Genomic DNA, 20,990 nt, shown 5'->3' with positions numbered 1-20,990 from the left:
ACATTAGTTTGATACTTCATAGTAAGAGGTTTGCAACAAGCCTCCGTCCAAATGTTCCCCTCATCTTTGTAGATGTTCTGCTCAGAGGAAGTCCATCTCCTGACTGAGGCTGTCGGGGCCGAGGTGTAGGGAGAGGGCTGCTGCCACCTCGGGGTCCAGCTCTGCACACCCCGACTCCAGCTACACCAGGACACGGAGAGGAGATGTGATGTTACGGAGCTCTGACTTCATGCAGACAATTTAGGGAATGAATGTACATGTAGTCAGTGGAGTAGAGGAGCCATATCTGACACACAAGTGCAACGGGAAGCCTCATCTCTGCAAGTTTCTAGCACTCAAAACTATAAAAAAAAATATTTTAATTAGCACTGGGTCAGAACAGAACATCAAAGGACATGTTTCAGTGACCCAGGTGCCATTCAAAGAAAAAAGGGAGATGACACTTGCACTTGTGCGTAAGATATAAGAGGCCCCGAGGTCTTCATGGGGTCAAAATGACCGACCTGGGAAATTTGTTCCTGGATCCGATTGGACCTGACTATATGTAACTGAGGTGATGAATGCTGTCACTTATGCTGCATTCAGGTGCTCCTCTGACATTATGGGATTTACCAGGGGTGATGTATGGAGTATCATTATGGTAGCTACCAGAGCCGTATAATAGAAGAGTTCCGACATCTCCATTCACTCCAATGGACCAGTTTTTTTTCCCAGGAAGTAGAAAGTGGAACTCTTGAGTAAAAAAGCAGCACTGTCGAGTTGCAGCAAAATAGACAGTTTGTGTTGTACTTTGAAAGGGTTTTTCATCCCTTGAATCAAATTGTACATTATCAGCTTTATTTTAGCATGCAAAAGTAGCGCGATACCCATTCCTGGCTGTTCATTGGCTAATGAGTCTCGCATTTTGGTCCTCCGCTGATGCCACTCTCTTACTAGAGGACACTAGTAGCGACATAGGCCATAATGTGCAACTACTAAAAATAAGTGATAACTATGAACAGAATATCAAAATAGATCACTATTTACAGTCAATTGGCCACGGACTCCATACTTCCCGCCATTGTTGTAGTCCCGACTCCTCGTGCAACATCACAACGTGGGAAACTCGTGTAGCATCGAAATCTCCGAAATTCCCACTTGTAAATACAACATTGAAGGGCCGTTCATGTGCTCACCACACGTAAATACGGTAAATCCGAGATATCCGAGGAGCACATGAATGTGGTATTGGAGGCTATGTAGCTGCTAGATTATAGTCAATATGTAACTCAGAGGTGATGAATGCTGTCACTATGTAGCTGCTAGATTATTATAGTCTGGACCTGACAAGTGTAGTTACACATAATGATAAACAGACCCGGAACCATACAAATGGGACCCAGCCCGCACCCGATTAACCATAATAAAATGTGGAGCAGAAACTGCACGGGTCTCAGGTCTGGGTCTCCTCGACAGTGGAGTGTGTGGGTGTGTACTGGTTACCTGTCTGAGCTGGCTGGAGGAGAGAGCAGTCGAGGAGGTCTGAGAGATGGTCCTAAGAAGAAACTGCTGGGCTCGGCTCAAGGTCTGGGACGGCTCCGCCTGACCGTACAAATAATACGTTTGAATTCAGCCATGTAAAGCGTGGAGACCATTCCTCTGGTATTATGAACAAGACACCCGAGGCTCAGTGACCTGGTCAGCGAGGGGCGGTTCCCAGCTGGCTTTAGGCGTGTCCCCATCCAGGAAGAGGTGGAGCAAACTGATGTAGCAGAGGACCGCAGTATGGAGGAAGCCTGGACACCGGACGGCCCGGGCGAGCAGCTCAGCACTCTGCGGCAGCAACAGGCTACACACACAGTAAACACCATTTTTCCAATAATTGATCATACAAAAATGACAAAGCATAAGTGCAATAACAATTTATAAAGTATTTAGGTTACATTGGTATTGGAATGAAAAACTATATTACAGGTTAGTATTTTCCCCCAATAAACTTGTTGAAAAACTCACCTGTAGAAGGCCAATGGCATCAGCCTAGTGCACTCATCTCGTGTCACCATGGTAACCGACTGGTGTTGACCTTGTTCTAGTGCGGGAGGTAAAGATACAGCACATTTAACAATGCAAAAGATATACACATCAAATACTTACCAGGCTGGTAAGTATCAATGTCCAGCAATCCCACCACTTACAACTAGCCCACTATTTGTTTGTTTCAATTCCCCCATACATGTAAATTCATGTCGTGTACCATGAAATAAAATGGTTAAAAACTTTTTTTTTTAATATATATAATTATTTTGCAATTAAAAATTTTCGGAACACACAAAAACGAACAACATGTCCTTGCTCCAGTCCGTATTTCTTTCTGTTTGGTACCACAGTACCACAGCGTCGCACCAGTGGTCCCACCCAAAGGCTGAAAGGCTTCCTCGGATTGGCGTCTAAGAAGACATCACTCAACAAAAGTGGACCCTAAATCCGTGACCAAATCGGCGACTGAATCGGGGTGGACATAGCCAGATATAGGGCCGCGCTGTGCGCTGGCCAAAAAGATGTACCGGTACACTAGCAGCTGGTGTCATGAATCAGTTGATGTTTTGACTCAGAGCATGTAGAGCAAACCAAGGTTTTTAGGAACATTGCACTCTACCGTTTGGCTTAAAGATGAGCAGCCATTCAGAAGAGTCCACCAGCGCAGCCAGGACGTCTGTGCACAACACCCTGGCTCTCTGACGGCTCTTCTCCTCCTAAACAAACATCACAGACAAAACACAACAGTGAGCCCCTCCATTCAATATATACTGTAGGTGAGGCTGGTCAACTTGCCATCACACTATCAGTGTTATATTTTTATGTATTTATCATCAATGCTATGTGATGAAAGGTGTTTGGTTTGAAAGCTGCTGCACTTTAACATCAATACACCATTATCATATTAATGTTGACACATTAGGGTAAGTAGGAGTAGCATATGACACTATTGTTGAGAACATTGGTTGTGTGTGTGTTTGTGTGTTTGTGTGTGTGTGTGTGTGTGTGTGTGTGTGTGTGTGTGTGTGTGTGTGTGTGTGTGTGTGTGTGTGTGTGTGTGTGTGTGTGTGTGTGTGTGTGTGTGTGTGTACATTACCTGAGGACACAGGAAGGTCCAGATAAGGTCATTGACACAAAGGAAAAGTAGAGAAACGAGCACCTGGAAGGTGGAAAACACAGTGGTCAGATGTGAGGTCAAAGGTTACAGCAGCAGATCATGACAGGAATCTGTTAAGTCTGTCCTCTTGAATCCCAGCAGGTCTTGGACTGACCAACATTTCCTCCAGGACTGTCAGATATTTCTACTCCCTCCTGATACTCCCTTGGTTTCACATCATTAGTTTGAGAAAGTTGTGCAGAAGCTCTCACCTGTTGGCTCTGCCTCTCCTTCTCTGCTCCCAGCATCTCCAGGGTGTTTGTGAAAGCCTTGTCGTCCCCGCGCCGCCCTGCGCCCTCTCCCCAGGCCCGGTGCAGGCTGGCAGCCAGCAGCAGGGGAGGAGCTGCAGGCACTGTGGACGACACGCCCTTCTTCCCTGAGGACACGCCCTCCTTCCCTGAGGACACGCCCTCCTTCCCTGAGCTGTGGAGGCGACAAAATAACATGTTTTAGCTTAGTTTTAGATCCCACTTCCACAGCTTTTTACAGCTCACCCCAAAATCAAAAATATACACACGGAACGACCTTTCCACTGGCTGCTGCTAGCTAGCAGGTGTAGTTCAATCGAAAGGAAATAGCAGCTAGCGGGTGTAGTTCGGTCGAGCTTAGCAGCTGTCAGCAGCTAGCTTGCAGGTGTAGTTCGGTTGAAAGAAAATAGTTCCTACATGAAACTGCTCACAGTAACCGGGTCATGATTTCTGGAAAGAGACATTGCTGTTGTAATCTTCAAATTTATTTTTTGGCGCTTTGAGCACCACAAGCCGAGTGCCATCCAGTTCCATTGTATCGCCGCATGTCTCCCCCCTCTCTCGTCTGCCTACTGTCCTGTCTAATAAAGGCAAAAGGGCCACATGTTGTTGTTGTAGGCAAACATCTCTACGTCAGATACGTCCAAAACTCGACAACTCACACGGAAAGGATCAGGATGGATAAATAACACTACAGGTGAGAGGAAAACTATGTCTTTTTGATTTGAGGGTGAACTGTCCCTTTAAATGCATCAGTATGTGGTTGACATGCTTTGACCTGCAGGACCAGTGCTGACAGTCAGTGAGGAGCTGCAGCTGCTTGGGGAGAGCATCTCCATCACACAGGCGACGCCACAATGATGACAGCATGGGAGAAGCACGCTCCCACCAGTGCTACACACACGCACGCACGCACACACACACACACACACACACACACACACACACACACACACACACACACACACACACACACACACACACACACACACACAGTAAGCATGACTAAAATCATGAAACAGACACACTGGACATAAGTTACAATTAGTGACAGCCATGGCGAGCTTCAATGCGTTACACTAAGTCTCTTCAACCAATTCAAATCTCACTGTCATACTATCAGTAATGGTATTTGGCATCAAAAACAAAGAAACCATGATTAAGTGTTTGTTTGTTTTTAGTACTTGTTGTCTTATGTGAGCATTTTTTTGTGCCTGTTTTTAGTGCTTGTGCTGCACTATGTGTGTATTTTATATTTCCCGTCTGCAAACCAATTTCCCTGCGGGGACAATAAAACTACCTTTGACCTTTGACCAGTCAAACCCTAGCGTCAAGGAGGCCATAGAGTCGACATCAGTTCACTTCCTACTTCAGCATGCGCACCAAGAAAAAAAAAATATATATTTTCCCAAATTCCCATAGCATTAAGTACCGGTAAAATGCTATAGTTTTAGAAATAGTTTTACTTGGTCACACCAAGCGATTCGGCTATATTTAGAATCAGGAGACCATATAACATTTCACTCAGACCAACAACAAAAAAAAGTAGTTTTTTTAATCCGCTATTTTTTTTATCGTTTTGGTCGAGTGGAATGTTCTATGAATGTTCTCCTGTTTCTAAATATAGCTGAATCGTTTGGTTTGACCAAGTAAAACTATTTCTATAAGCATTTTACGAAATGTCTGTGGGGAACGTTTTCTTTTTACAGAGCTTTCGACCAGAGTGGCGCTGTTGAGCGCTGTGACGGCTGCGAGCTCTAACCCAGAAAAAATAATGTCACCAGCACAGAATTCTGATAAAAAGAGGCATTTATGAGCAGCATCGAGCTTTCAAACGCCTCCGTCGAGAAGCAATGAACCCTGCTGCTCTAGTAGGTGGCTTTGAAATGTTTCCATGACACTACGTGCGTATCACTGATTTAGACAGCTTAGAGAGAGAGAGTCGCAGGCAAGTCTATGTACGGATACGGGACTCTTGTAGGGTAGACGATGACGTCATACCCGGAAGAGGCGGTGGGTCTGGTTATGATCAGGAGTTCACTGCATGTTTAGAAAATAGCTTAAGAAACGTCCCCAGTTGATTACTTACATTAAGACAAATATTCTTTGTATTTACAAGTTTTCTTTAAATATGCAAATGAGGAATTGAACAAGGACTAATTTGCATACATTTCCAGAACAGTTTTTGAACCAGAACATTTTTGCCATGTTTTTAGGAATAAAATGTTATATAAATCAGTTGATATATGAACAAAGCCCTCTGTAAAAACATAAAAGTGGAAGGTTTTGTGTATGTAAGCGCTAGTGAAGTTCTGGCTCCGCCTATGAGGAGAAAACGGCCTTCGAAGATCACGTTGTCAGGAATTGGCACCAGCCAATGAGATTTCATGTTTAGCTTGGTTGGTTGCTCATTGGTTCCCGATACAAAGAAAATAACCATATTTGGATCTGATAACATTGTGCAGGAGACAGAGAGCTTTAAATTACAATGATACCTCATATGATTATTATATTATGAGGTTTCTGATATGGGACAGCGGTCGCGGTACTGCTGCATACAAGGTTAGAAATCTACTGACACAACAGAGACAACGTGTAGTCAAATAAACATCCAAACATGTATTTTGAAAGTTTTCTTTCAACTGGTCTGAAAGACTGGTAGCAAAATAGCCCAAAATCTCAAAATTGACCAATGCATGAAAAATGATGTTTTTTTTCCCTGCTGTGTCTCTCGCTTTAAGATCAGCAAGGAAAGCTACATTCATTTCATTAGCTATAGGAAGAAGCAGCACTAAAGCTACATTCATTTCATTAGCTATAGGAAGAAGCGGCACTACCACAGTGGAGACCAGGAGTAGAGGACAGCGGAGACTGATCTGAGACCAGGCCTGGTTGAATTCTTGGGACGGGTGTCCACACCGCACACTGGCACTCAGCACACCCTGAGGGAGGACGAGACGCAGTCTAATCTCACGAGAGCTCAAACAGCAGGAAAACATGTTTGTCTTTAGATTTCAGAAATGCAGTTCTTCTCACCCTCAGGAAGTGTGCCGTCACATGGTAGGGCAGCAAGCCAGCCGGAGAACACGCCTTCCTCTGATGCACAAAGAAAGAAATACAGACAGACAGACAGACACAGACAGACAGAGAGACAGACAGACAGACAGACACAGGCATTCTACAGGTTAAACAGTGAGGAGATGTTGTGTAGATCAACACCACACAAGCCATCTATGTCGGCATGGAGTTGAGTAAATGCAGGCTTCCCACATCTTCATAAACATCAGATTCAAGGACTTTTCAAGGACATTCCAGCCTAATTGCCTCAAATTCAAGGACCCAACACACCATAGTTTGAGACATGGATCAAGCTCAATTACTGTTACAACACTGAGAATGTGTATGATGAGAACTAACAGGTTTTATACAGGAGGAAAATGGGAGGACAAACTACAGCAGAGCAGCACGCGTGAGGTGTGGGCTGGCATGACAACCATCACAGGCTACAACACAGCCAGCCAGTCTGCAGAGGGGGGAGGAGCCAAGGCCAGTCTGCAGAGGGGGGAGGAGCCAAGGCCAGTCTGCAGAGGGGGGAGGAGCCAAGGCCAGTCTGCAGAGGGGGGCCGAGCCAAGGCCAGTCTGCAGAGGGGGGAGGAGCCAAGGCCAGTCTGCAGAGGGGGGAGGAGCCAAGGCCAGTCTGCAGAGGGGGGAGGAGCCAAGGCCAGTCTGCAGAGGGGGACCGAGCCAAGGCCAGTCTGCAGAGGGGGGAGGAGCCAAGGCCAGTCTGCAGAGGGGGGAGGAGCCAAGGCCAGTCTGCAGAGGGGGGCCGAGCCAAGGCCAGTCTGCAGAGGGGGGAGGAGCCAAGGCCAGTCTGCAGAGGGGGGAGGAGCCAAGGCCAGTCTGCAGAGGGGGGAGGAGCCAAGGCCAGTCTGCAGAGGGGGGAGGAGCCAAGGCCGATGAGTTTCATCTGTTTTTCAACAGATTTGACTCAGGCCATGTTTACACGGCAACGCTCCCTACATCAAATGGCAAACTGCCGTTGTGTTCTGAACTTTGGTTCGGCGTTTTTACACACGGTTGTATGATAACGAATCACGTGCACTGCACACGGTGCGCAAAAGTGACTGAGAACGCTGTAGTGCGCATGTCAGGCCGCTAGGTGGCGGTGTAACGCTGCCACGCATAGATAGATAGATAGAGTACTTTATTTATCCCTGAAGGGGGAATTCTGGATTAGAGCAGCAACATCAACAGCCAGAAAGAAGATGATCTGCTCACCTGATGCTGGTTGACATGTTCTATCAGCTTGTGACAGTCCAGAGTCACCCTCCCTCCTTCATGCTTTACCTTAACAAACGACACTGCTGGGAGGGCCAGCAATACTCTGTATGTCACACACACACACACACACACACACACACACACACACACACACACACACACACACACACACACACACACACACACACAATTATGTTATTAAATTATGTCCGACCCCACGCATCCAGGACATACAGTAAACTCTTCAGGGCCCTCCCTCATCATGGCAGAAGACTATCTGGCAGTACCAGAACCTCCCGTCACAGGGACATCTTCTACCCAACTGCCATCCTGCCCCCTGAGCAAAACCGGCTTTGAAACGACTGGGGTCCCCCCCCCCCATGGACAATTTAAGAGTTTGAGCCCAGAATAAGGTTATTTGTCAACAGAATACAGTGGTGAACACTTTGGCTAATTAGCAGAGCAGGAAAAAACACGGCTACACATGAAATAGCTTCAAAATGACCAAACGGACTGGAGGGGCTTTAAGTGGTGTCTGTATGTCTGAACCTTGATACACACAGGAAAAGGTTTCAGCAGCTCCACGGGTGACACCACAGACGATGTGCAGGCTCAGTGTGTGTTTCAGTGTGTGTACCTGTTCCATGTGTGCAGTGCGCGCTGCAGGCGGAGCTCCCCGCTGATGTTCAGTGAAGGTGAGGTCACAGAAGAGGAGGAGCACCTTTGGGACGCCAGCTCAAACAGGAAGTCACACACATCGTCTGAGTGACTGCTCACTTCCATCTCATACACCAGCTCCTGCACACAGACAGTGTTACTATCACACACACACACACACACACACACACACACACACACACACACACACACACACACACACACACACACACACACACACACACACACACACACACACACACACACACACACACACACACACACACACACACACACACCTGTAATCTGGATAGGATGTCTGGAAGACAGGTGCCTGTTTGTGACACTCCACTCTGATACAGATTTTCCCGACTCTGGAAACTGTTAACAGAAAATATACAACACTGTGGTTATAGTATATTAATGGAAGGAACAAATGGCATTGACATTGTCTGTGTGTAAGATGGCTAATGTTAGATAACGTTAGCTTGCTTGGTAACGCGGACAATTGCTCTCTAGCTAGCAATCGCTCTGTGGTAGGGTCATCTGCGTCTAATGCCTACCCCACACTACAGGATTTTCAAATCCTTGAAGATTATAAAAATCTTGAGAGCCCACACACTACAGGACAGAGAGAGCCGATTTTTTAACATTTCAATCTTGGGACACACACACAATCGCGTCTGTTCAAACGCAACCCCACACACTAGAAGATTATGCCGAAGATTCACCTTGGAAGCAGGGCTCGAGTTAACTTTTAAAATGCCTATTCAGTGTGCGCACCGGGTGTAGTAGTGTCATTTCGTTTTCTAAACAAATTTTATTTTTTGTTTTTATAATGCATTTGCACTGAAAGGATTTGTTTAACTAATATTTGCGCGGACAGCCGCGTCCATTCGGGGTGTAGGCCTACTGTGCACGGCCAGGCGAAAACCGTCTGCACAGGTGTCTTGTGGAGGGGCGCGTCTGCTGATTTGACTCACTTTTCCGTGCGGACACTCGCCGATGCGGGAAGCTGAGACCTAAGCGCTTGTTGTAGGCTACATGCTTTGCAGTATAGCATTTAGTTTTCCGTCCCGTTCAAAGACGCACGGGTATTTCACCTCGATGACAATTTCCTCGTTCTTTGTTTCTGTGCGGGGCTGCGAGCGGACGCGGACCAGATTATTTTGCGAAAAACTGTAATGGAAACGCAGCTACTACTGGCTCTCTGCTCAAGATGCAATCGCCTGTCGGGTTGTAAATATCTAACATGTTAGATATGCCCGATTCACAATCGGGAAGAGGCAGTCTTCCCGATTCACAATCGGGAAGAGGCAGTCTTCCCGATTGTGAATCTTTGAACCCCACACACTACAGGATCATTTGGGAAGATTATCTGCCCGACGCGCTTCAAATCGGGAGCACCCCCGAGAAAATCGGGAGGGGGGAATCTTGGCCATAATCTTGCAAATTATCCTGTAGTGTGGGGTAGGCATAAGGGTCTACTTGGGAAGTTACAAGTAGCACAAAACAAGGCAGCAAGCCTGGTCCTGGGGTGCTCCCCTAGGTCTAGCGTAAGCATATACAAGACTTTATATAAGTGTGAGTGTTGAGAAAAGGCTCACCTACTCATATACAAGACTTTATATAAGTGTTAGTGTTGAGAAAAGGCTCACCTACTCATATAAGTTACTATAGGTAAGTACCTACTCATATTATATACAAGACTTTTCCCATTGAATTATATACAAGACTTTTCCCATTGAATTCTACCAACCTTGACTGCTGGTCCATGACAGCATTGAGGATATGAATGCAGAGACTCCTCATGTCACCTCCACAGCCTCCCTGCTCCACAGGACACGGCAGGTAGAGCTCCAGGCAGGCCCACTGCTGGTACTCCTGCCTACAACACACACACACACACACACACACACACACACACACACGCGCGCGCACGCACACACACACACACACACACACACACACACACACACACACACACACACACACACACACACACACACACACACACACTTTAGACATAGCACAATCAAATGAATATGCAGTGTGTGTGTGTGTGATTGTTGCTTACCTGTCTGGGTCAGGCAGGGTGTCTTCATGTCTCTGCACTCTGAGCTCAGTGAGCAGCCATTCTGAGAAAAGCAACTTCACAAACAACAAATGAGGCATGAAAAGCTGCACGATTGTTCTCCGATGCTCCATGAAGCTGGAGACCATTTTGTAGAAGAAAGTCATTTCTTTTAAAGGCAAAGCTTAATCCATGACCCAGTGATTGGGTCATATTGGATCATACCTGGTATTGTGGGATCTGTACGAGTCGACGGAAAGCGGCGTGCCTCCACAGATGCCAGGCAGACTTCCTCCAGGTGGTGTCAGGGTCCGTGGTGCTCTGCCACAGTCCAGAGTGATCCTCCTCCACCTCCTCATATTGTTCCTCGGCACCCTCGCCGGTGAGAGGAGTCCTTCTGGCTTCAGGCAGCAGTCTTGGGATGAGGTAGAGAAGCTGGAATAGACACAGTTATGAATAATAAACCAGAAAAGGAGCTTATAAGAAGAATGGTCATGTAGAGTAGAAAGCCATACCTTCTTATAGAGGCTGTTTGGTATGTAGTCCTGCTGCTGCTGTGGAGGCAACGAGTCGCCTCTGCAGATCCCGTAGCACACAGCCGCCAAACACAGCCTGGCCAGCAACAAGAAGAAGAATCACACACGATCACATGATCCCACACGGTCACATGATCACACACGGTCACATGATCACACACGATCACATGATCCCACACGATCACATTCTGATGACAACAGCAACAACATCCTAATGACGCTAATACTGATCACAGCATAGAGACGTTACCCTTCTCTATGGGTCCTTCATACCTTCATGCTACCATGATGAGCATATTCATATTCTTAACGTGTTCTAAAATATTCCAGTTATTCCTTCAATGACTCAGCTACTGTTTGTTTGCCACAATAGCACCCGAGACACTTTTAAAACACTTGGTGAAAAGCTATATATATTATTTGACTTGGTGAAAAACGTGTCTCGTAGTAGCGACTAGTCAGAAAATGAATGAGCATGGATCATTTAAGAAAAATAGCGTGCGACACCATGGCTTGTGTTGTAGTGGAAACCAGGGCCCTCATTTATCAACAATGTTTCTGTGTCTGAGCCTGTTTGTCTTGTTTCTATATTCTATACAAAATATGAGCAAAACAAAACAAAACAAAACAAAACAATGCACCCTGGATGAAGCAGCAGTTGATCATCAGGTAGTCTCTCACTGATCATCTTTCTATGAGTGTGTGTGTGCGTGCGTGCGTGTGTGTGTGTGTGTGTGTGTGCTGCAGACCAGAGCTTACCTCACACAGAAGAGCATGTTGGTGTGTGTGCTGCAGACCAGAGCTTACCTCACACAGAAGAGCATGTTGGTGTGCGTGCTGCAGACCAGAGCTGAGCACAGAGCCTCTGCCACGGGCACTGGCCTGGGCAGCCGGGCAAGGACCGTCTGCACCAAAGGACTCTGGGAGTTGGAGGCGTGGAGGTGGACCAGAAACGCTGCCAGACCGAGTACGTGGGCGGAGCTCAGCGATGACCCCTTTGGACAACAGGAGGGCTGTTAAACTAGTGGATTTCTTTTTAACCTGTATTTAGGAGAGTCTCACTGAGAGTGCCCTCGCCCTGTTCACATTCACACACATTCATACCTGGAAGCTGCCCAGCACAACCAGAGTGTATTTATTTAGATGAATGACATGGAGAACATCAGAGATGATGGGATGATGAGGGGTAGAATGGAGGAGAAGAAAGGAGGGAGAAAGGAAACAAGAAAGAAAGGTGGATGCTGTAGATACTGAACAAAACTCTTGAGAAGCTTTTCTTCAGGAGAAACTAACTCAAGTCAACCAGTCTTCTGCACCATTTAGTGATGCTTTGCTTTTCATAACCCCTCTGCCAACTTCCACTGTGCTGCTCAGAGGAGCAACATCAAGTCTGTCAGGTGAGAGTCCAACACATACTGAAAGCCTCAGAAAGAATAGAACTGTATTAGTGTCCTGCTTTAATCCATTGAAACATGACTTTACAGACCATCAAATCATTGATGAAACAGATCAAATTGTCAACTCAATGTATTAAACTATTTGCAGCTGCACATTTCAATCTATCTACCTAATCTAATCTAATCTAATCTAACCTATGCACCCAGGTTTAAACATGAGATTTTTGGCTGTTTACTGATTAAGGAATGACGATTTCAAAAACGTACAGTTTAGGCGGACAATGCTGTGATGATCACAGTGAGTTTTTGCTATGAACAGAGTGGGACAACTTCAGTAGGTATGAAAGACTGATCTTACTCCAGCCGACAGGTCCTGAAAATGTCAGCTCTCTTGGACATACAGCTGAGTTTTGATTAATTTTTCAGGTTTTGACTTTATGAAGATTTGGTTATTATTATGCAATAAGTTACGCCCACTTTCATCAATAATGACCAAATTGCAAGCATCTCCTTGGACGTCCCGTAGTGGTAGAACTCAAAATACATTTGTGTGGGCGTGGTCAAGCAACACTCAAATTTGGGCTTGATTTGACATTAATGAGTGATGGCCAATTTAGTCTTTGGGCGTGTTTCATTCAAAGTTGATTGGTTGATAAACCAAACCATTTGGCCTATCAACAATAACCTTTACACAACTGTAAAAGAGGATGGTCCAGGATTGTGCACAAGAAATGTTGTGTGAATCAGATGAACGGCCTCGGAGGAGGAGATGTGAAAAAAGAAATGGCGTTAAAAACACACAGTCCAGAGGTTATTGGTCAAAATGTAAAGTTGCTTGTCATAGCGCCACCATCTGGCCCATGCTGTGGGCTGACTTGCCTGAAAAGTGAGTCTGATATTTTTCACACCCTATATAATTCATATATTTTTACACATTACAAAGTGTTTTAACTGTAAAGTGTGTTATAATACCCCAAGTTTTCTCTATAAATATGTAAATCCTAATTGTATTTATTTGCTGTATCATCTCATCTGTTGCTGCAATGACTCAATTTACAAATGAAAATGAATAAAATGTTATCTCATGTCATTTCAACCCAGGAAGAAACTTACAGAAGTGCAGACAGCCAGACAAGACATGAGTGAGAGAGGACAGACACAGACAGAGCTGCTTATGTACCTGGTTATGAAATAGGTCCCAGAGTCTGTGGACGAGGCTGGACATCAGCTGTGTGTTACCAAGCAGAACGCCTACAAACCTGGAAGCCCACGGGATTTGTCTGGGGGCAGACAGAGACAATATTACAAATATAGGGTTCACACATTGGACATAACCACCATAAAAAAAAATTCAATGACAACAAATTCTGACTGTGTAGAATTCTGAGAGAGATTGTGAACTGTGATGGCCAAGCTTCTCATTGCTGATTAGTACAGCAGAATAGAATTGAGCTAAAATCATGATTCGTTTTTCTGCCCCACAATACTTATTGTCACATTTCTGTATTGCAATATATTGAATTTCGATAGATCGTCAAATCCCTAGTACCGACGTACCTATGCTTCAAGTCATACGTTCTGTTAGTTTTTGGTCAAACGACGAGTCTATTCTGTAAGGATATGGTTCACACAGGTGCGACGGGTCTATTCTGTAAGGATATGGTTCACACAGGTGCGACGAGTCTATTCTGTAAGGATATGGTTCACACAGGTGCGACGAGTCTATTCTGTAAGGATATGGTTCACACAGGTGCGACGAGTCTATTCTGTAAGGATATGGTTCACACAGGTGCGACGAGTCTATTCTGTAAGGATATGGTTCACACAGGTGCGACGAGTCTATTCTGTAAGGATATGGTTCACACAGGTGCGACGAGTCTATTCTGTAAGGATATGGTTCACACAGGTGCGACGAGTCTATTCTGTAAGGATATGGTTCACACAGGTGCGACGAGTCTATTCTGTAAGGATATGGTTCACACAGGTGACAGTCTGAATCAAATAAGTCACTCTGGTGCCACAGCAAAAATGAGAATTTGTGAAAACTCTTACTTGTTAGGTGGGTTTGTTCGGGAAGCGTCCAACAGACACTGGCAGAAGTTTCTCAGGATCATATTGACTACCTGAGCATACAAGAGACAGAAGGTAACATACCATAGCCAACTGACACAGCTGGAACAAGACACACACACACACACACACACACACACACACACACACAATAAACAAAGTGGACAATGAAATGAATCACAAACAGATATCTAGGAGCAGTTGACTGTTCATACAGGGAGGTTCATACATTGACATGAAGCTCAGGGGACAGGGGCGTGTCTGTGTGAAGCGTGATGACTGTCTGGCCAATCGGCTCGTCGGGGCGGTCCGGGAAGATGTCGCTGAGAGTCTGCCAGATCCTGGACAGCTGAGCAGACACCTCTGAGGAACACATGTAAGTGAAGAGAATTTAAAGAGATTGGGCTTAGTAGAAAACAACAGAGACACAATAATAATAATAATAAGCACTAACAGAAAATGTGCGCCTACCTCCATCATTGCCCTCAATGACCTGCTCTCTGAATTCCTGCAGCTGAACTTGAAGGACCTCCAGAGGATCATGATGATTCTCCACAGACACACACACAGCATTCCCTGGAAACACGTGTCAGAACGCAGCTCAGCCATACACACACCATGCTGTTATCATGTGCTTTAGATACAAGCATCCACTAAATGGCATACATTATCATCAAAGTAAAGGTACTCACTCTCCTGTATACATTATCATCACTCCCCTCTACTGCATGAGAGCGTATCAAAGTAAAGGTACTCACTCTCCTGCAAACATTATCATCACTCCTCTACTGCATGAGAGCGTATCAAAGTAAAGGTACTCACTCTCCTGTATACATTATCATCACTCTCCTCTACTGCATGAGAGCATATCAAAGTAAAGGTACTCACTCTCCTGTATACATTATCATCACTCTCCTCTACTGCATGAGAGCATATCAAAGTAAAGGTACTCACTCTCCTGTATACATTATCATCACTCCTCTCTACTGCATGAGAGCATATCAAAGTAAAGGTACTCACTCTCCTGTATACATTATCATCACTCTCCTCTACTGCATGAGCGTATCAAAGTAAAGGTACTCACTCTCCTGTATACATTATCATCACTCCGCTCTACTGCATGAGAGCGTATCAAAGTAAAGGTACTCACTCTCCTGTATACATTATCATCACTCCTCTCTACTGCATGAGAGCGTATCAAAGTAAAGGTACTCACTCTCCTGTATACATTATCATCACTCTCCTCTACTGCATGAGAGCATATCAAAGTAAAGGTACTCACTCTCCTGTATACATTATCATCACTCTCCTCTACTGCATGAGAGCATATCAAAGTAAAGGTACTCACTCTCCTGTATACATTATCATCACTCCTCTCTACTGCATGAGAGCATATCAAAGTAAAGGTACTCACTCTCCTGTATACATTATCATCACTCCTCTCTACTGCATGAGAGCATATCAAAGTAAAGGTACTCACTCTCCTGTATACATTATCATCACTCCTCTCTACTGCATGAGAGCGTATCAAAGTAAAGGTACTCACTCTCCTGTATACATTATCATCACTCCTCTCTACTGCATGAGAGCGTATCAAAGTAAAGGTACTCACTCTCCTGCTGCCGCTGTCTCTTGCAGCATTCCACATAAGATGAATACTGGGCAGCGGGGATCTTATTCGCTCTAAACACAAACAATTGTCATAATGGTCAAAATATACATTTAAATGATTATTATAGATGTACAATCATTTATAGAGCATGGCACTAATGATCCGATCGATGGTTATTCCCATCAAGCCCATACTGACTATTCAAAAAAGATATGCAGCCATTTTACAGTCAAATAACTGCATATCTAAGTTTTACAAATCAATTTTTTTCTCAATTTTCTCCCATTTTCTCCGCCAGTCCCGCCAGCTTTTCAGCCCTTAGCTCTTTGTTAATTTGTGCTACGACCTGTCAGTCATTCAATTGTCCCGCCCCTCAAAAACGCAGCGGAACTACGAAGTGGCACAGACTCATTTCTGTAGTATGCAGAGCGCAGTGATTCAACGTAAGATTTGAGTCTGGGGAGAGACTACTAGTGCAGCGACCAGGGCACATACCCATAATCCGGCTTCCCACCCGCAGACACGGCCAATTGTGCCTGTATGGACGCCCGAGCAAGCCGGAGGTAACACAGGCCAACCCTCGTGTTGGTAGGCAGGGAATCTACCCCTGCACTACCCGGACCCCAACAAGTCGATAAAGATGTATTTCTTTACGTGGCTTAAAAGATGACAGTGAATCTGCAGAGTTATGTTATTTACATCTTACAACCTTTGGATAATAACTCACTTTTTCAGAGCTTCGATGAAACTCATGCGGGCATCAGTCTTCACAGGAAGCTGTAATGGACAGACCCAGAGTTCAACGTGCAAATCCTGCATGTAGCAAACATTTACACCCTGCATGTAGCACACATTTACACTTACAATAGAACTAAGAAACTCAGTGGAGGAAGACATACACAGTGTTTCTACTTCATGCAAACTGTAACAACTGATTTTCTTCAAACTACTATCACTCCATAATGCTTTAAGATACAGTTTCCTCAAAATATTCCTCATTTGTTATGTGGGTTACATGTGGATTGTTCATGAATGTATACTTTGATCCAAACTGAGATGACGTTTCTCACCACTCTTGGCGTCAGCAGTGCAGGGAGGAACTTTGACAGGAAATACGGCCGCCGGAAAATACTGTCAGAGGACAGGAGTGTCACTGATTAAAATACTGTCAGAGGACAGGAGTGTCACTGATTAAAATACTGTCAGAGGACAGGAGTGTCACTGATTAAAATACTGTCAGAGGACAGGAGTGTCACTGATTAAAATACTGTCAGAGGACAGGAGTGTCACTGATTAAAATACTATCAGAGGACAGGAGTGTCACTGATTAAAATACTGTCAGAGGACAGGAGTGTCACTGATTAAAATACTGTCAGAGGACAGGAGTGTCACTGATTAAAATACTGTCAGAGGACAGGAGTGTGACTGATTAAAATACTGTCAGAGGACAGGAGTGTCACTGATTAAAATAATGTCAGAGGACAGGAGTGTCACTGATTAAAATACTGTCAGAGGACAGGAGTGTCACTGATTAAAATACTGTCAGAGGACAGGAGTGTCACTGATTAAAATACTATCAGAGGACAGGAGTGTCACTGATTAAAATACTGTCAGAGGACAGGAGTGTCACTGATTAAAATACTGTCAGAGGACAGGAGTGTCACTGATTAAAATACTGTCAGAGGACAGGAGTGTCACTGATTAAAATACTGTCAGAGGACAGGAGTGTCACTGATTAAAATACTATCAGAGGACAGGAGTGTCACTGATTAAAATACTGTCAGAGGACAGGAGTGTCACTGATTAAAATACTGTCAGAGGACAGGAGTGTCACTGATTAAAATACTATCAGAGGACAGGAGTGTCACTGATTAAAATACTGTCAGAGGACAGGAGTGTGACTGATTAAAATACTATCAGAGGACAGGAGTGTCACTGATTAAAATACTGTCAGAGGACAGGAGTGTCACTGATTAAAATACTGTCAGAGGACAGGAGTGTGACTGATTAAAATACTATCAGAGGACAGGAGTGTCACTGATTAAAATACTGTCAGAGGACAGGAGTGTCACTGATTAAAATACTGTCAGAGGACAGGAGTGTGACTGATTAAAATACTGTCAGAGGACAGGAGTGTCACTGATTAAAATACTGTCAGAGGACAGGAGTGTCACTGATTAAAATACTGTCAGAGGACAGGAGTGTGACTGATTAAAATACTGTCAGAGGACAGGAGTGTCACTGATTAAAATACTGTCAGAGGACAGGAGTGTCACTGATTGATTCTAAAGCAACTAAGAATTAACTTCAAGACTGATCTCACAACCAAAAGAAAGAAAGAAAATCTGTCAAAAGTCCAACTGTGTTTAGTACAGCAGATATGAACATACTAACAACATGTTTGACATGTAGAACTCTAAAAGCCGTATTTTAGACAGTTTCAGACTCTTTAAGGAGCCACAGATCCTCTGATGTACTTCAATGCAGCCCGCAGACCAAGAGGCCAGTGATCAAATGTTACACTGTGCTGTTGGGGAGTTGAACCTGGGTTAAATGTTACACTGTGCTGCTGGGGAGTTGAACCTGGGTTAAATGTTACACTGTGCTGCTGGGGAGTTGAACCTGGGTTGCTTCCATTGAGAGGGTGAGAATACCTGGCCTCCATGACTGTGGCAGAAATTCTCCCTGTGCTCTCAAACAGAGACACCGCCTTGTCCACGTCCTGGAGAGCCTGGCACTGCACACACACATGCATGCGCGCGCACACACACGCACACACACACACACACACACACACACACACACATACACACACACACACACAAACACACTTACTTTACAAAAACAGTCAACAGATTGTGTGTGTTTGTGTGTGTGTGTGTGTGGGGGGGGGGTCCTGACTCCTGACTGGCCTACATTTGCCTCTCAGGCCATGTTTAGACCACAACAGTCTCTACATAAAACTGCAAACTGTCGTTGCCTTCTCACCTTTGATTCCGCGTTTATACACAGCATTTGTGATAATGCAAAAAACTCAGACATTAACATTGAAACTTCTGGTTAAAACCTTCACAATAAGGGTAATTAAATAAACTAATAGCCTTATTGATGCATGTTGCAAGGTTTTTTGTGTGTAAACCGAATTACACAGAAGACCTATAGAACACAGACAACTAAAAGTCAATTTGAACAGGTAGTGAGTCGCCCTGATTTTTATTTACCCAGTTATAATTACGGCTTTTATTTTGATGGTTAAAACGCCTAGCTTCCTCTATTCTGTCTATTTCTAACAGGCTTGATTTCACTTTGTAGGATTAAAGTTTAAATGAATTTTCCACACGATAAGAGTGACACAGAAGTCAGAATGGTAATAAACTGCTCCAGATTGGATTACAGAATAAGACCTGTTTTCTTTGCAGCACAAGTGTGACTTGAGGAAATGCACCTGGCCGTGAGTTGTCTTCTATTATTTAATGTGGGAGTGACACTTTACACGGTGACAGTAAGGGTAAGGGGCGGCGTTATCAAGAATTCCACTCTGGGACCTGTTTTCACTTTTTTGCGTTTTCAGGCCCCAAGAACAGCGTTCCCATGTAAAAGGAAGGCATTAACGCTAAAAAAGTTTGCAGTTACAAGCAAGCAGACATCAGTACTGAAACACACCACTTGGTGTCGCTGTTACCTGCACTGATGCTCCGGCTGCACCAGAAACATCCTCATACAGACCAATGTCCTCCACTGACACCTGCACACACACACATGAATGAGAATAACACTTGTGAGGTCTTTTTATTTTTCCTTCAAGTTGCAAACATTTCCCATGCACCTCGTTGGATGAGTATAGACCCTTCTCGCAGGGGCCATTTTGTGTCTAAAAGGCAGGGATAACACAGGTGCAAGCAACACACTAATGAGGGTTTCCAATTTCCATGATTGGAATGTGGAAACCCTCATTAGTGTTATGCTCGCACCTGTGTTTATTCTGCCTTTTCGACACAAAATGGCCCCCACGAGAAGGGTCTATACCAGGGGTGGGCAACTATTTTTCATGGGGGGCCACATGAGAAACCCAGATTGTTGCCGGGGGCCGAACAAATATTGTCATGCCGTAACCCATGGATGGGCTTTGATGATAGAGAGGGCCACAAAAAAATGTCCTCGCTACCAGATTTTGCTGAGGGCTGAACGGCGCCAGTGCGAAAGATTTGGGGCATTTTAAGCCAGGTTTAGAGGAATAACTCATTTTAAATTAACAGTTGTGATGTCATTATTCAATATTTGATCCTTTTCTCACTCACTCCTATGTCACCACCTGCTCTCCCTGCAGGGGTGAAATTAACTTTTTTCACCACCTGCCAATATGGCTGCTAGATTTTAAAATTACCAGCCAATTAGAATTTCCAATAGCCGAAATGTTTTTCTTGAAATAAACCAGAATATGAGTGGGTTAATTTAAGCATAAGTATCAGTAAGTGGCCCGGGATTCCCAAAGCCTGTGTTGAGGGTCACACAAGAACAAAAATGCACTCTTGAAGCTAAATGAATCCAAAACCAACAAGTTAATTATTTAAATTTCTACTTCAATGTAGAACAGTCATTTCTTACACATGAGATTACTTTTAGCCTTTTAGTCATAAATATTATTGAAAGATATTCCATATTCCAGACTGAAATGCTATAACAGAAGAGTATTGGCCAGAATGACATGAACATTTGGACACTTATTCAGCGGGTATCTTGCATGTTGCGTTCAGGTGCACTGTAAAAAAAAAAAAGAATAAGACCTGCGCCCGGGGGCCGCATACGGCCCGCGGGCTGTATGTTGCCCATGTATGGCTACCTTCAGGTCAGCTAGCCTGGTCTTACCTTCAGGTCAGCTAGCCTGGTCTGTATGTTGCCCATGTATGGCTACCTTCAGGTCAGCTAGTCTGGTCTTACCTTCA

At 44.6% G+C, this 20,990-nt stretch overlaps 1 protein-coding gene across 1 annotated transcript in view; it reads right to left on the bottom strand.

Moving 5' to 3' along the window:
- Nucleotides 1-39: 39 nt before the first annotated feature.
- The window catches only part of fanca (FA complementation group A), a 35,781-nt gene continuing 14,830 nt past the window's right edge, over nucleotides 40-20,990 (bottom strand). The window contains exons 16-42 of the mRNA XM_083654821.1: nucleotides 19,730-19,792; nucleotides 18,702-18,784; nucleotides 17,118-17,178; nucleotides 16,775-16,824; nucleotides 16,048-16,118; nucleotides 14,907-15,011; nucleotides 14,665-14,798; nucleotides 14,418-14,488; nucleotides 13,546-13,645; nucleotides 11,776-11,963; nucleotides 10,948-11,044; nucleotides 10,658-10,867; nucleotides 10,436-10,509; nucleotides 10,118-10,246; nucleotides 8,658-8,739; nucleotides 8,339-8,499; nucleotides 7,699-7,804; nucleotides 6,457-6,516; nucleotides 6,258-6,362; nucleotides 4,199-4,314; nucleotides 3,385-3,595; nucleotides 3,113-3,175; nucleotides 2,636-2,732; nucleotides 1,993-2,068; nucleotides 1,675-1,828; nucleotides 1,483-1,581; nucleotides 40-180 (exon numbers count right to left, since the gene is read on the bottom strand). Of these exons, the coding sequence (XP_083510947.1) occupies nucleotides 82-180; nucleotides 1,483-1,581; nucleotides 1,675-1,828; nucleotides 1,993-2,068; nucleotides 2,636-2,732; nucleotides 3,113-3,175; nucleotides 3,385-3,595; nucleotides 4,199-4,314; nucleotides 6,258-6,362; nucleotides 6,457-6,516; nucleotides 7,699-7,804; nucleotides 8,339-8,499; nucleotides 8,658-8,739; nucleotides 10,118-10,246; nucleotides 10,436-10,509; nucleotides 10,658-10,867; nucleotides 10,948-11,044; nucleotides 11,776-11,963; nucleotides 13,546-13,645; nucleotides 14,418-14,488; nucleotides 14,665-14,798; nucleotides 14,907-15,011; nucleotides 16,048-16,118; nucleotides 16,775-16,824; nucleotides 17,118-17,178; nucleotides 18,702-18,784; nucleotides 19,730-19,792 (2,865 nt within the window). The 3' untranslated portion in view covers nucleotides 40-81. The remainder of the gene's footprint in view (nucleotides 181-1,482; nucleotides 1,582-1,674; nucleotides 1,829-1,992; nucleotides 2,069-2,635; nucleotides 2,733-3,112; nucleotides 3,176-3,384; nucleotides 3,596-4,198; nucleotides 4,315-6,257; nucleotides 6,363-6,456; nucleotides 6,517-7,698; nucleotides 7,805-8,338; nucleotides 8,500-8,657; nucleotides 8,740-10,117; nucleotides 10,247-10,435; nucleotides 10,510-10,657; nucleotides 10,868-10,947; nucleotides 11,045-11,775; nucleotides 11,964-13,545; nucleotides 13,646-14,417; nucleotides 14,489-14,664; nucleotides 14,799-14,906; nucleotides 15,012-16,047; nucleotides 16,119-16,774; nucleotides 16,825-17,117; nucleotides 17,179-18,701; nucleotides 18,785-19,729; nucleotides 19,793-20,990) is intronic.

The sequence above is a fragment of the Poromitra crassiceps genome (assembly GCF_964638095.1).
Source record: "Poromitra crassiceps genome assembly, chromosome: 18".
NCBI classification, from domain to species: Eukaryota; Metazoa; Chordata; class Actinopteri; order Beryciformes; family Melamphaidae; genus Poromitra; species Poromitra crassiceps.
This window is presented reverse-complemented; position numbering and strand designations above follow the sequence as displayed.